The following is a 16,385-nucleotide window of genomic DNA, read 5'->3' as shown; positions in this document are numbered from 1 at the left end:
GGGCCGCCTCCTCCCGCACGGACCCATGAACCAGCCGGGCGGCGCGGCGGCTCCGCAGGTACGACGGGGGCCGGGGGCAGCACCGCGCGGGGGACCCCGGGGGCCGGCCCCGGGCTGCGCCACTTCAGCGCCGGCTTTGCAGGATGCAAAGTGCCCGGGCGCGTTTGCGGGCTTTTGTGGGCGCAGACCGGAGGGCTGGGGTCCGGAGAGCCCCCCCGGGCGTTGCGGGATGTGGGGAGGGCTGGGGCGACGAGGGGTGCCTCTCCGGGGGTCCCCACCCGGCGCCCCCTCCAGCCCCAGGCTCGGACCGGAGCCCAGAAAACAAAGCGGCGAGAGAACAGAGCAGCCATTTCAGTTTGGACAATTCACATTTTGCAAAAATGCAACCCCGTCCAGCTCTGCCCCCTCCTCCCTAAATTTGCAATTTCCCCCTGACCCTCTCCGTGATCGCAGGCCCCGGTGACCCCCTCTCGGGAGAGCGTTCCTTCCAGGCCCCCCATCTTTGCAACAATCTTTTTTTTAGGCCATATTTCCCTTTCTCAATTTTTTTTTTTCTAATTTTTCTTCAAACGGTAGTTTTTTCCCATTAAAACGACGCCACCTAGAGGATACTATTTTGTAAATAAAAAAGAAATTAAAATTGAAAAGAAATATTTTTATTTCTTATTTTTTCAAAAGTTTACTCCATAAGGCAGTAGAAGGGAAAAGGATTCTTTTTTATTTTCTTTTTGGAAATGAAAATTTTCACTTTGATCTTTGCAGAAGCATGGAGAAAATTTTTATTTCTGAAGCCAAATCCATAGTATGTAAATAAAAATTAAGATGAAATTTGAATGAATTCAGTTCTAAGAGGGGAAAAAGCAAAAAGCCTCCTAAAAGCAAAGTCAGTGTAACCACCCAACTCGTTTTAGTTTGAGAAAAAAACTAATTTGAATGAGGAAAGGACGGAAATTGTTGAGTTTAGGGAAAACTGGAAGATTTGGCTTTATGAAGCAATTAGAAATTGCACTTCATTGTAATTTGGAACTTGTTTAGCTCATCGGGCAAAAATGGCTAATTTTACCTTTTTTCAGTATTTAAAGTTACTCTATTTCCAAGAAAGAAGGATTTAAAAAAGAAAATAGACCTTAAATGTTGGCTTTGGACACACCCAAAAATTGTAGTGTTTTTTTTTTTTTTTTAATTTTTCATTTACATTTAACTGCATTAAAATCCTAACATTCTAAAGAAGAAACAGAAGCTGGGAAAAGTTGGAGTGAAATCCTGTGTTTCTTTTTTCTGGATTTGTTGGGGTTTGTGTGTGTGGCTTTTTTTGTTTGTTTGTTTGTTTTGATGGAATAATTAAGACTGTTTTCTGATTTTGCTTCCTGAAGGATCTAGGCATTTCTTTGCTGCTGTTGTTTTATCCAGAAAATGTCAGGAACCTTTTTTGAGCAATATTCAGTGGAAAAAAATGTAAATTCATATATTATACAAATTGAGTGGCTCAGATTTGTAGGAGAGACCGCCATTAAAATAAGATATGCATAATTAACATTATTATGAAAAAACTGACGGTGGAATCACAGAGCCTCATGTCTTAGGACATGCAACAGAGTCGACTGATGAGGACCGGGATTGAGGGGTCCTTGGTAAGGGAAGGAAATTTTCCTTCTCTATCTTGTTCATGCTTCCAATTTGAAAAATGTATTATTATTATCATTTTTTAAATCCAGATTGGTTTCAGGCCTTTTTGATTCTGATATGGGATTGGTAGTTTATTAACATTTTTTAGTTTTTAAAAAATTTGATTACTTTCAGATGGAGAAAAAAAATCCATTAGCTTTGATCATTTTGGGGGATTTGTCACAAAAAAAAAGAAAAGAAAAGAAAAAAGAAAAAAAGGAATGAAAAAGAAAAAAAAAAAACAAGCACTCTTAATTTTTCCCAATTTAAGAAAAGAAGAAAGAGAGAAGGAAGAGACAAAAATTCTGTTTCTTAGCCATCTTACCTAGTAGAACACTTTGTTGGAAAAATGAGATAAACTACCAGCTCAGCTGATTCTAGCAGCAAAAATTATTTTTTTTAAGAAAAAAAAATCAATGCAAACAAAAGCCAAACCCAAAGGTACTTGTCTTTAAAATATGGAAGCACCTGTACAAACAGTATTTAATATGGCATTTTTGGTCTTAAAATGAATCAAATGAAGGTGAAACAAAAAAGAAAAAAAATTTTTTTCCAAAGACAAATATTGACTGAATTGAATTGTGACAGATGGAAAAAAGATCCCTACCCAAAGAGGAAGAGTAATTTATGCTATGTTAAAATCTGGAGTGAATTTGCTTGGGATTTGAGTATTAAAAAAAAAAGCTTCTTAGAAAGTTCTGATTTTCCTATCCAAAAGGATACCTATATTGGTAGCATTTGCAGAGAGAGACTGTGTGGGGCTTTCAGTAGAGAGCTCATGGTGGGTCACAGGGCAAGAAGAGGGAATCTGGACTCCTGTGACCAGCCCCTTAGCTGGTCTTGGTAGAATTTGTGGCCCCAGTCCATGGCCTCCCACCCTGTTTTATGGAAATCGAATTTCTGAGGAGATACTAATTCTGTAAAATATATTTGACAGTGGCATGGGATTGACATTCCCCATCATCGCCATTGCATTTGGGAGGATTTTTTTTTTTTTTTTTTTTTCTTCATAGTAATGAAATCCTTCAGGGCTGACTGGCCACATTCTGACATACTTGGAATGAGCTTATTTTTCTTTTTAAGTAGCATAATTAAAATTTTTTTCCTTTGAATTATTTAGGCTGATACCTAGGACGGTCAAGGAATTTATAATTTCCAAGCGGCTCTGGAGGCCTCATGAGATAGTAGGCCCAAGTTTAGCCGTGATGGAAGAAGACTGGGCTGAGGATGGTGGGATAGGGGTAGGGACATCTGAGAAAAGTCAGAATTGTAGCTAACAGATTATTTAAGGTACAAGGAATAGAAATACTGCAGCTCATCCCTTTATGTGGCCTGGAATCTCTTGACACACAATTCAGATTTCTTCATTTTATTTTGCTCAAATTTTATTCTATTGTTTATGGCTTAAAAGCAACCCATGGCTAGAGATTGAAAATTATTTCTGCTTGTATAGACTTTTTTTCTTTTTTTTTCCTTCCACAAAATTGGTTATTCTGGTCATGCTTGTTATAAAGGAAGTAGAAATGCATGATGGTCCTGTTGGGGGCGGGGCTAGTTCCCTTTTGTTTCTATTGGTGCCTCTGGATTGAGATCTGACCTGGACTGTGTGTCTCAGGCTTCTTTTAGATAGAATTATGACCAGAAATGGATATAAGAACTAATTTTTATGAGTCTGTGTCTGTTCATCACACTCTGTTATATTATGGGGCAAAAGATCTGGTAAATTGGACTTAAGGAGTGGTAATTTGATGATGGTCTGAGTTATTTTGGTGAAAGATCATTTAAGCTCAGTTTCACAGTGGAGACTCTTATTACTTAATGTTTTGCTTTTTTGCCTAAGGAGTTTTTTCTTTTCCTTCTTTAATAAGGTTTGAAATTTCAAATGCCTGCTTTATAGCTTGACTTTGGATCAAGCTGGGGAAGAGGGTTGGCATATACCTTGAGCCCGGCACAGAGGTGAACTTTAACAGGGGTTCTTGATTTTGTAGAAGGAGCGCGACAAGGTGTCCAGTGTGGGTAGTGCTCACCTCTCCCTGAGCCTAGAAGGTAATCAATGGCTGTTTCATTTGAGAAATAATTTAAAACTCCTCCAATATCAGAGACAGTTTCTTGCTCTGAGCATACTGCTTCCGCCGGCCCCAGAACCCTGACAACCTCACATTGGTGGGTGACAAGAACTTCAAGACTACGTGAGCTGACTTTTCACGGTTGTATGGAAATTTCAGCCTCTCCTGTTCTTATGATGCTTCTCGGCAGTGGTGTCCCCTCTGCGGTGATTTGATGATTTGAATTGGCTTCGTGTGCACTCGGGCCTTGGCCCTCCAAAGGTTTTGCTGTGTGACCGTGGGCAGATCACTTGTCCCTTGAGAGCCGCAAGAAACGTTTTTTGGTGTGTGTGTGTTTCCAAAATGACTGCTTTGGGTTAGAGCAGGAGTATTGATAAATAGGTCTTGTCTACAGTCCTCATGCCAAAGGACTGGTTACAGCTGCTTGGATCACTGTGCTGAGGACGGTTCTGAGCCCGTGTCTGGACCGTTTCCCCGTTCTGGAGAAAGAGGTGTAGGGATCTGATCATCCGTGTGAGGCTCTCCTGTACCCCGTACTCAGGATAGACCTCAAATCACCGCCTACTGGTGCGTTGTGGAATCACCTTGTGGATTCACACATTCAGCTTTAAAAAACAAAGAGGGACTTATTTCATGAAACATCATTTGCGGATGTAGATTTATAGTGTGAAATATATTTACTCCTGTGGATCAAAGTCAGTTTGAAAGGTGTTGGACTAGATGAACCACTGTGACGTGCCACGAAGCCGCTGTGCTTGATTGCTTCTGTTTTCCTTATCATCTGATTCATGACTTAGTGGACTTCCAGCGACCTGTGTGGAGTGGGTGTCCCGCACCAGCCCTCACTGCAGCCGCTTCAAGGGCTGCCTGTGGAGTCCTGCGGCTTGTGTGCGCTCAGGCACAAGCTGGTGACCTGGTAGGGCGCTGGAGTGGAAGGTGCTAGATGCTAGGTACCATCTTTGCTTGGCCCCCTCACTGGCGGGGTGATCGAAGGTAGCGTAGCATCTCTGCCTTGGTGAGGACAGCTGTCACAGCTGCTTCAATTCCTTCCTCACTTTTTCTTGAAGTTGCTGGACAGGTTTTTTTCCTGGAGCTACTCCGCGCTAACACTGTGTTTTTGGTTTGGATCAGCCTCTGTGTGAGCCTTTATTTTGCGTGAATGAACTTCCCTCCAACAGGATCACTGTCTTAGAGCTCCCCATCTCTAAGCATGTTACACCAATGTGGTCCAATAGAAATATAATTCAAACCACAGATTCGAGCCATGCATATAATTTAAAATTTTCTAGTAGTGTATAAAAAAGTAAAGAGAAACAGGTGATGTTGATTATAGTAAAAGAGTTGGTTTAACCCAATATTTGCACAGTATATCATTTCAACATGTCATCAGTATAAAATATTGTTATTATTATTATTATTAGTAGTAGTAGTAGTAGTAGTAGTGCTGGTGGTGCTGGGGATTGAACCCAAGGTCTTGTCCATGTAAGGCAAATGAAGCCCAATATAAAAGATTATTGGGGGGGCTGGTGAGATGGCTCAGTGGACTAAAGCACCTACTTAGAACAAGCTAAGCTAAGCAAAACACAGGGAGCACGGTTCAATCCCCAGCACCACATGCCAGCCAGGCCCGCCCCCTGGTGGGCTGAGCTGGCCACACACACACTAAATAAACAAATAAATAAATAAATATTAAAAAAAAATAAAAGATTATTGGGGGCCGGGGAGATGGCTCAGTGGAATAAGCACTTGCCTGGCAAGCGCAAGGGCCTGAGTTCAATCCCTGGTTCTACCAAAAAAAAAAAAAAAAAGATTATTTATGTGATATTTTACACTCCTTTTTGGGTAGAGTAATTAAGTTTCTGAAGTCCAGGGTGCTTTTTGCTCTTTTGGTGCAGCTCAGTTCTGACAGCCGTGTTTCGGTAGCCACGTGAGAGCCTCCTGCTTATCATATTGGAGGGTGCAGGGCCAGGGTCATGCTCTGCTTGGGCTCGGAAGTCTCGTAACACCTTGCAGCCCTCTTGGTTTCATTGGCAGGGCGCATCTTGGCATTAGGGTCAGTGGCGCCCATCCTTCTCACCTCTCCTGGTCAAAGTGGTCCACACCTCCACTTCATTTGTCTCAGAGTGGTTAGGCCAGAGTGCTGTAGTTGAAAATGACAAGTGGTGGCTAGAAATTCCAGGACAGCGTGGCACAACACCTGTGCTGCTTAAGTTAAGTACCAGACAGGTCACTCATTGGAGATGTCGCCTGAAATAGGGATAAAGCTACAAAAGGACAGCAGGTGGCCAAGATCAGAGTCCAAGGGAAGGGAAGAGCTTAAGGGGAAAAGATGGCCTATCAAAGAAATGGCTTCCTCACCAAGGACGTGGACCACCCGGAAATCCCTCCAGATGGGCGTAGCTCAGACACATGAACATTGTCTGACATTCACTCTGGTTGGCGAGATGGACAGCTGTCTTTGAGGTCAGCCAGACCAGAGCTTGCAATCCATTCCCTCGCGGCATGATTAGCTTGGTGTTACTTTGGGAAAGTCACTTCTGGTTTTGGAACCACAACTTCTGCATCTGGAAATTGGGGGTGAGGAGAGTAAGGACTGTGACCTTGAAGGTGATTTACGATTAAATGAAGCTCTGTGTGTGTGTGTGTGTGTGTGTGTGTGTGTGAACACACCCACCCGGGCTCGGCTCCCTAGGAGGTGGTCAACACTTGTGCATTGATTCTTGACCCAGTGGCCTGGGATTCTCCAGCTGGGGAAACAGTCACAGCAGCACTACTCTGGGGAGTCCTGGACACTTGGTAGCTTATCTTCAGTGGTCAGAGTTAGCAGTGACAGAATATGTATACTTTTTTTTTCTTTCAAACAGGTGGAGAGGAGACTTTGGTGTCAGAGTTGTTCTTAGTACGTTCATTTCAAGGATGCTTTAGCTCACTGGCAGTGAACCTGTGATGTGTGTGTTGGAGCAGGCTGTTTGCATCGTTGAAAGATCTGAAAGGTTTACCATCACTGTTCTAGCTTCAAATATTTCTGTATTTGTTTTCAAGCCTGTGGCCTCGTCTTTAAAAGAGATAAATCTTAATTCCTTTGGGCTTCTGCCTAGAATGCCCTTGCCCTTCTTCATCTCTGCTCCATGGGAAATGAAACCCCCTGGAAGAGTCAATCCCGTGCCCCCTGCTCAAGCCCTGTGGACAAGAAGATGTGATCTGGTTGTTTGCATTTCTGTTTCTCCAGACAACTGGTGACTTCCTTGAGGGTAGAGATCATGGGTTATTCATTTTAAGGTCTGGCTCAGAGCAGCAGCTCAATAAATATTTGATGACTTAATTTGATTTTTGGAAATAGCTCAGTCAGATCTGCATCCAGTGAAGAGTAGATGGCCAATTTGAATTTGGCCATTTGGTCAAAGTCAGTGTCTTCTTAGGGAACCATAAGCAACGTTTTCTTTCTAGCTTGAGCTGGAGCCTCTGGTTTCCTTGGAGTAATAAGTCCAAAAAGGATCCTAAGGGAAAACTGTCTTTTCACTGTACATGTTCTTTGGAGATTTCTTAAAAAGTTTTTTTAGCCACTTGTACCTTTGCCTTCCTCACCTAGTTTATATATAATATTTAAAATGAGCAGAAGATTCTGCTGGGGCCGCCAGTTAGGGGGCTCATTCCAGTGGGTTGGGAGTGCCCAGCCATGTGTGTGTGAAGAGATGCTCTTCCTTGCTCTGTGTCAGAACTGTATGCCAAGAGCTATTTGCAGAATGCTGGCCCCCTTAAACTTGAAGGAGCAAAGTGTGTGATTCGATGTTTAACCAGATCCCAGAGATTCAAGGCGACTTTGTAGAAAAAAACAGAAAACATCTTTATTGTATCCGCTTAATTTTTTTCCTTTCGTATGAAAGGCCATCGTTTTGAACACTTTCTGGCCCATTTCAGGGTGGGCATGGAATCCCAGTTAAATGTAGAGCAAGAATCTGTCACGTCCGCTTGCCCGCATTTTCGCCTTGCTACAAGTGAGAATGCCTGCTCTGTTATGGTAGATGCATTCTTTTTTATTTTTTATTTATTTTTATTTATTTATTTAATTTATTTATTTATTTAGTTTTTTGGTAGATGCATTCTTTTTGCAGCATTTCCCTTAAAAGCTCTTAGAAAGTCTGCAGTTCATCTCACAGTCTAAGGCATCATGGAGTTGAGGAAGTAGGGGATCCTGCTCCAAGTGGGTGCACTGTGACCTTAGGGAGTTCCAAATGTTTTTACCTCATGAAGTCTGGGTATGGCTTCCCCACCTGTGCAGTGAGGGTCGGGCCTCGTGCGAGAGCAGTTGCGTCAGGACCTCCTGCTCAGAACACCACTCCTGCCATCTGTTTGGGTGGGTGTCATCATTTTGCTATGATCGTCTACTCAAAGAAGTGTAATCAGTGAGAGGGGAAATCCTGAACATGAGCGGTCCGTTCTGTATAACTGGATGAGCTCTCCCGGTGGCAGAATATGTTTTACATTTCTGAAGCCAGTGTGAACAAGGATGAAGTGGAAGGGACAAGCATTGGCTCCGTTCTTGCCCGGCCACTTAATCATTCGTGGTATTTGCTGAAGAACTTAATTTCCCTGTCCCCCATTTTCCTTATCACTAACGTGATGATAATAGCATTACTATTATCATGATGATGGTGGTGGTGATGACGGGGTTGTGAGATGCATGAGAAAAAAAGCTTGGTAACTGGCAGGATCCTTCCCATTTGCAGCGTGTTGTCTATCATCTAGTGCAAGGTGAGTAAATATGTAGCATACACGCTGCACTTTCTGGTTCAGAAGCCTGTGGCAGACATCACTAATCAATCACGGCCTTCTTTTCCATTGAATCTGGCCAGGGCCTCCGAATGCTTCTAGGTATGACGCTACCATTCTGTTGAGGTTAGCATGAGATGTGAAGTCAGTTTGTTCTCCTCATCTAATGGGTCCTGTAGCCCCACCCCAAGCCCCAACACACTGTGAAACTGAGGCCTGGGAAGGACGATGGAGTGATTTACACAGAACCTTACCAAACAGGTGGAATTGGGATAAAAGCTTCAGATTTTCTGACCCGTCAGCCAGTTCTTTTCCTCTTATAAGCACATACACAGTGTCAAAAGGAATTAAAGTTAATTTGGGCTTGAGAAATAGGGAGAGAATCCTGGCTCCTCCCTTCCTTGTTATAATTAGATACCCTTGGGGCCTCCATCAAAGCGGGGGCTGGCTGACCTGCTTCTATGGCTGATGGAGGAGTGATCAAGCTTCAAAGGGGAGATGCTGGGAGTGGGAACGAGGTGGCTGGCTAGAGGGATGTGCCTCCCTTGGTGTGCGGTGCAGATGATCCAGCAGAGAAGGGCAAGGCAGGCCCTGGAGTTCCTGAGGCTGTGACTTGGGTTCGTGGCATGTCTGCTACTTCTGCCTTGTGAAGTATGCATCTTAGTTTCTGTATCTGGGAAGTGAGATGGTAAGAATCCTTAACAGGAGCGAAGCAGGATGGCATGTTGGAGAAGGCTCCAGAACCTTGTATATTGTGTCAGTTTTTTCTATGTGTCGAATTTTATAATCAATAGTGATCACTGATTAAGTGCCACTTTGGGTAAATTTTGCATAAATTATGTAAACTGACAGTCGCAGACTTCTACCCATGAGATTCATTAGTCTTTTCTTGTATTTTATTTATCTTTTTGCCAGCCTGTCTCAAAAAGTTTAGAATCCTGGGGTCTTCCCTTAGGGTCTCTGTTGCCCTGTTTTCTTGTCTCCAGCCCTTGTCCTCTTCAGTCATGGGTCCTTTTGTGGAGGCACTGGGGATTGGGACCCCTGACACCCATATGTCTGTCTGAGTGGGAGAGCGGTCCATTCTAACACCCGCTAGGCCTCCTGCAAGCGTCCCCTGAGTCGGTGCACTTGAAGGTGCTTCACAGACAGTGAAGAACTTGAGAAACATGTTGGCAACGACTCCTTTCTTTTCTTAAAGAAGGCAAGGAGGGAGGCAGAGGTGAGCATGGTATTGAGTCGACAGAAAAGTGATATAAATATTTTGGCTGACAAAGCAGAATGGAACTTCGGGTAAGCTAAGAGAATAAATGGAATCAGGTGATGCTCAAATTTGCCAGAGAATGCAAAGGGAAACCCCATTTCTAGTGAAGGAAGCCACAGGTTAAGGGCCAGTTTTTGAGGCTAGGGGGCCAGTCCTGGCCATGGGTGGGGGCCTAGAGAAAGCTTATTATCCCCCCCAGGGGTGGGAGTGAGCACTGCACCCCCCAGCTTGCATTTCGATGCTAAAGTTCAAAGTCAGACTTTTAGCAGCTGGGTTGGATGTGTTGTCCAAGACAGCATGCCTGAGGAGCTAGCCGTGGCTTGGAGACCTGAAGCACAGATTCCCTCAGCAGTTGATTTTGGAAAATTGGGGGTGGAGTAAGGTGGAAATTTGTGATCAGGTGAAATTTGCAAATAGAATGAGTGTTTTGACTTATTTTGGGCTCCGAGTGTTGTGAGCTAAGGGGTTAGTGGACAGCTGGAATGCCCAGAGAGAACCAATGAAGACGTTTCTTTAATGTCTAGGGATTAAAAAAAAAATTCATCACCTGGGAAAAATAACTATCAAGAGTTTAATGGTATGTCTGTGGGTGTTATAATGTAGGCTGGAAAAACAGAAAGTGAAACTGATCTGAAATCCAACTGAAACTGACCTGAAATGAGGCCGCTGGGAAGTGCAGGTTCCCCTGAGTGCTTCTGCCTTGGGTGGAATTGGTTCTGAGGCTGATCTTCTTTCTACCCGAGAGTCCAGAGCCGGAGGCTCACGGAATTTATCTAAGCCACTGTGTCCAGAGCCAGAGCGTCGGGGGAATCAGGAGGTGCACGTGCGTGGCTGCAGAGAAGGTGAAGTGTGGCTCCTCCGCCCACCTCACATTATAAAGATGTAGGAAAAAAAGACTGTCACAGCGATCAGCTGTCATTTTTAAGCGCTGATATTGAAATGATAAACTTTTATAGAGTAGGCTAAATAAGATATATTGTTAAAGTTCATTTTCACATTTTTGTTTTGTTAAGTAATGTAGCCCCTAGGAACTTTGAGATTAACCCTGTGTGGCTCCTACTATATTTCTGTTGCTGGTGCTGATCTAAGCCCACCTGTTCCCTCTATAGTTAAGGAAGCACACCCCAGGGAGGGGGCGTGGCTGGCTTCAGCGAGCTCCTGGACACAGGGCAGAACTCACAGCTTGGCATAAGGCTGAGACTGATAAGGAGATGCAGTGGTGTAGGCATCAGCGTAACTGGTGGTGAACACAGAAGGGCAGTGGAAATGTCTGAGACACCCGCGGGGGCCGGGGTTAGGGTCCCACTTCGTTTATGCATTCTGTTAAGCATTAGTTAACTACTTGCAAAGAAAGTTAAGTCCAACAAGATGGGCAGAAACAAATCTGAAAGATAACTTCTGATAATTTTTCTGCCTGCCAAAAGCTTCCAAAGCCTGTTTGGTCTTTGGGTTTGAACTGAGGTCTGTTTGAATCAGAGCTGTTCAGGGCTGGGTATAGAGACCCTGGTCAGGTCGCATCAGGGGTGTGGGATTGTGGCATGGGGGAGGGGGATGGAAGTTAGCCCTTGCTGAGTCATGTTTGCCCCTGTCCTGAAAGACTTTTAGATCCTGAGTATCCTTTCTCCCAACTGGCTCAGAGACTTGGCCAGGTGATGCCCCTCTCTCACCTGCGCCCCCCCCCCCCAGGACGGCAAATCTCCACCTTCCCAGCCAGGCATTCCCTCTTGGAGTGGCTCTGAAAAGAGGTTGAGTTATAATCATTTTCATTTTATAGCCCTATACATTTTTGTCCTTTAAATCAGAAGCTCCATCAAAGTCTGAAGGTTAGCATTCCTGTTTCTCTTACTTTATTTTTGCAAAGTGAAATTTTTCTACCTTAAAGTATAATCATTTACCATTTACCAGATGCTTACTTAGTATATGCCAAGCACTGGGCTAAGTGTTTAACATCGTTTATTTGGTACAGTCATCCTGCTTTCTTTTCGGATGTTTTTTAAAATGCATAGGAGTTAAGATTCACAGGAGAAAGAAACTATCCGAGGCTACATAGCTGTTTAAATGGCAGTTGGATTCAAATTCAGGTGGATGCTGTAGTCCAGCCTTAGCACGGCTTTTTAAGAAATGTATTTGGTTGTTACAGGGTCTCACTTTGCAGCTCCGACTCAGTGATCCTCCTGTTTTCAACCTCCCCAGTGCTGGGATTACAGGTGTAAGCCATTATTCCCTGACTCTGTGGCTGGCTCAGTGTACCTAGGGGGTGGGGCTGGTGCAGCATGTGGTACTGATACAGGGAAGTAAAACTGGTCTCGCGTGGGTGACCTCTAAACCATACAGGGAACCTCCAAATGACATAGAGAAAAACAATCTCCTGACCTAACCTGCACGAGTTTGTGTTCTCTAAAACCGAAGAATGAATTTTAGGAACAAACGGAGGTTATGAGCAGAATTAGTTTCTTTCTTTCTTTCTTTCTTTCTTTCTTTCTTTCTTTCTTTCTTTCTTTCTTTCTTTCTTTCAGAACCGGGGATTGAACTCAGGTCCTTGTGTTTGCCAGGCAAGCACTTATTCCACTGAGCCATCTCCCCGGCCCCCAGAATATATTTATTGAGAGAAAGAAAGCTCCTGTCCAAGAGAGGGACAGGAGCGGGGCCTGAGCCGGTAGTTCCCCCGGAAAGCTGTCTCTTCCAGGGACTTTTATAGTGTAAAACTATATGAGGCTAAGGTAGAGAGAATGGGAACTCGTTTAGGTGGGCAGGAGGTGGGACAAAACTATGGTCAACCAATGGGATTACATATGGGACAGGGTCTTTTTCTGTTGGGGGTTGGAATGCGGGATAGGGTCTCTTTCTGTTGGGGGTTGGGCTAGTGACTCACTTGGGTCTTTCCAGGTGATTGATACCTATTTAGAATATCAATCCCAGGGGCTGGGGAGATGGCTCAGTAGGATAAGCGCTTGACTGGCAAACACAAGGATCTGAGTTCAATCCCTGGTTCCGCCAAAAAAAGACTATCAATCCCAGGTGCTACTCGTTTAACATTTGTTTGGCCTTTAGGTCTTTAGGTCTGGTTCACAGTAGGAGCATCTCCCCCTCCCACAGTTGTAAGGCATCTCATCTGTGCTGTCTCCTTTGAGGGCCTGGCCCTGTCTGACTGCCTATAATATTTTTATCTAACTCGGCTGCCTGCAACAGTACTAGGGATTGAACCTCGGTCCCTGCACTTGCCTAAGTAGGAGCTGTAGTCTGCTGAGCTATCTTGCTGGCTCCAGCATGGCTCTTTGAGGACCGACATCTTGTTGTGTTACACAGCAGGGAAGGCGCAGTGATAGCTGAAGGATGTGAAGTGACCACTAGGGCGGAACTTGACCTGGGGTCCTCAGGTCTTGAAGCCCGTAACCCCTCACTTTGGCTTTCTGGGTCCTTCTGAACCCGGATGTCTTGGGAATCTGCTCTCCTTACTCACTGTAACTTGGGCCCAGTACTCCCAGCTCTTGTGCCCAGCTCTATGTGTCTCGGCACACCAGTAGGTTGTGTGTTCCATGTGCACAAAGTCTTTAATGCCACGTTTGAAAACAGTTGCAGAAGGTTTGCTGTAATTAATTACATTTGACACACTTGGAGTGGGGGCCTCCTGGATTCAGAATGCAAATTTATGCCCAGACAGATGTAAGGTACACTTGTAGCCAAGAGCTCTGGCATGTCCCAGCCAGGGCCAGCAGTGTTCCTCTCTGCCCTAATGGAACTGTAACAGGCAGTGAGAAGTGGAGTCAGGACTCATCCCAGGAGGCATCTGGAGCCTACAAGCTGCTGAGGGAGAAATAGCTCTGGGCTTCTTGCCAGGAACCCTCCTAGCCTGTCTTACATAGATCTTCTCCCTCTTCGAGCCTCAGTTTCCTTTATTCTGCAGTAAGGGCTTAGAGGCCCTGAAAGCATGCCCTGTTGGTTCCAGGGAGGACGGGCAGTGAATCAGAGAATTAGAACTTGGAGGGTTGGCTGCTGGAAGTGTGAACAGCTGAGATGAGATGGGGTTGGAATGGCTAGATAAGCAGAAAGCCATTGGGACAGAAAGAAAGAAGTGCGCAGGACAAGGCTGGCTGTCCACGGCAGGGTGGTGCTGATTTCCGTGGCCCTACCTGCACATCTCATCTAGTCCATCAGTCCATCCTCCCACCTGCATATTCAATATTCACCTCATCTTTCTTGAGTATTTATCGCTCTGTAACCGATGATCTTAAAACTTAAGTGACTTAAACCACTAATATCCTTGGAGGGTCTTTCGTGGTTTCTGCGAGTTAGGGACTTGGGAGTAGCTCAGTAGGTGGGGCTCTGTCTCAGGATCTCAGTGGTTCTGGTCATATTCTGGTGGGGGTTGGGGTCATCCTACAGGCTTCTCCACTTTCATTGCTGTCAGAATTTTGAAGACTCAGTTGAGGCTCTTGCTCACCACTGCCCCTCATGTGGAAGTGTCGGGCACGGAGGGTTCATACAGAGCATCTTGATACTGAAAGTGTAGGGGCGGAGTGGGGAGACGGGGGAGGAAGAGGGAGACGGACAGACAGACAGGATGTCATATCACCTCTTATGACTTAGCCTCCAAAGTCTTGGCGGTTACAGAAGAGTGGCCAATTCAATTCCATCTGTCTAAGGGGCAGTGTTAATGTTGCATTGAGCACGTAGGGTAAGATATATATATATCTTGGGAAAAATACAAGCTCTCATATTCCTGTGTAGACATTAATCTGTCTAGGTGTTCACCTCTTCACCCGTCTACTTCCTGACTCACCCATCTGCCTATTCTGTCCTTCCATCTTTCCGAGATCTGCTTATCTGTCTATGTATCCACCCATCCCATTCAATTAGTCAACACACTCTGAGCACCTCGTACATGCCAGATATAGCCAGGCGCTTCCAGTCGTGAGCTGGGGTGGAGAATGAGACTAGTATTAATTGAGAATTACTCAGTGCTAGTCTCTCTACCCTCAAAACAGTTTCATAGAATTACAGTATTATCATCTCTATTTTTCAGGGAAGAAACCAAGGCACAAAAGAGCTAAATACCTTGCCGAAGGGGTCATTCAGCTAATTAATGTCAGGGGCAGGACTTGAACTCAAGGCTTCTGGATTACACTCTCCCGGGCTGCCTCCACAGACAAGACAGTCCCTAGGCTGATTTCTGAGTGTAAAATATCTCTCCTAGATGTGCTTCCACCTTCCTGTTTTCTCCCAAGTGAAAATAGTCTTCTTGGCTGTAAAAATAACATGTTCATTATAAAAACATTCAAGTAGTTCTGAAAAATAGAAAGATTGTTCTTTTTAAAAAGTCACCTGAGATAACCACTGTGCATATTTGTCTGACCATTATTCAAGTTATTTTTTTACATAGTTAAGAATGTACAATTATAGTTTTACACAGATGGGATTATATTCTACATGCCATTCTGTAGCTTGCCTTCTTTTTAAACTCAAAGTTATCTTTTATCATTAGTGAATCCAGATCTTCCTAATCATTTTTCTGATTACAGTGTATTTCCACCATATGTCTGTTTCTCAGTTCAGTGTCCTATTGGATTTCGGTTATTTCTGATTTTTCATTATTGCAATCTATCCTATTAGAAACATCTTTTTTCAATCATGTTTCTTATTTACATGGTCATCTCATTAATCTCATTCTCTGGCAAGCTCCTTGGTGGACTGCAGAGCGCGTTCACTGTGCATGTGGACAGAACTTGCCAGATGCCTGCCTAGGAAGCAGGTAGGAGCATATTTCTCCTGGCAGTTTGTGAGCACTCGGTTCACACAGCTTGCCATCGCCTGGTGTTCCTCATACTTTAAATCTTTGGCTTGGTGGGTAAGAAGATGAAGTTGAATAGCTCTCGGTACCTTTTTATAAGCCTCTTGGTGTTTCTCCAGTGATTAGAGTGGCGCTTGCCAGGGCCTGGGAGACAGCGAAGGGGACGTTGTCTGGTGGCTTCTGAGTCTTTGTTTTGCAAGGTGGGAAAGTTCCAGCGATTAGTGACACCGCAGCATGTATGTACTTGGCGGTGCTGGGCTGTGCACTTAAAATGGAGAAGATAGTAAAAAGTAAAGTTAACCATTTCATAACCCAACAAGCCAGTCATTTTATTTTCTAGAAACATACACACAAGAAAAACTTACACCCAAAGACCTAGCAGTACAGGGTTTGCTTCGTGGTGGACTTGTTTGTAGTATGAACTGTTTGGAAGCAGACAGCAGTTATAAAAATATTCACCTTTATTTCTGGTGTTATCTTGTATAGATTTTCTTATTTTTAAGTCTTATATTTAAATGACTTATTCGTCTGGAATATATTTGGTTTAAAGGAAGGGCACAGGATCAGTCTTTGCCTTTTCCTACATGGTGAACTCCTTGCTGTGACACCAATAATTGAATGATTGATCTTTTGCCCCCTGATTTGGAATACCATCCTTTTCTACATTGACTATCCATATACTTAGGTCTATTTTTTTTTAATTAATTATTTTATTTTATTTTTATTTGTGTGTGGCCAGCTCAGCCCACCAGGGGGCGGGGGCTGGCTGGCATGTGGTGCTGGGGGATTGAACCGTGATCCTTGTGCTTTGCTAAGCTTGTTCTGAGTAGGTGCT

At 44.2% G+C, this 16,385-nt stretch overlaps 1 protein-coding gene across 6 annotated transcripts in view; it reads left to right on the top strand.

Moving 5' to 3' along the window:
• Positions 1 to 6: 6 nt before the first annotated feature.
• Positions 7 to 16,385, top strand: part of Znf618 (zinc finger protein 618) — a 174,960-nt gene continuing 158,581 nt past the window's right edge. For all 6 annotated transcript variants that reach the window (XM_023723298.1, XM_004638477.3, XM_023723296.1 and 3 more), the window contains exon 1: positions 7 to 58. In XM_023723298.1, the coding sequence (XP_023579066.1) occupies positions 26 to 58 (33 nt within the window). In that variant the 5' untranslated portion in view covers positions 7 to 25. The remainder of the gene's footprint in view (positions 59 to 16,385) is intronic.

This window comes from Octodon degus, unplaced genomic scaffold (genome assembly GCF_000260255.1).
Source record: "Octodon degus isolate 3935 unplaced genomic scaffold, OctDeg1.0 scaffold00098, whole genome shotgun sequence".
Taxonomy (NCBI): domain Eukaryota; kingdom Metazoa; phylum Chordata; class Mammalia; order Rodentia; family Octodontidae; genus Octodon; species Octodon degus.
This window is presented reverse-complemented; position numbering and strand designations above follow the sequence as displayed.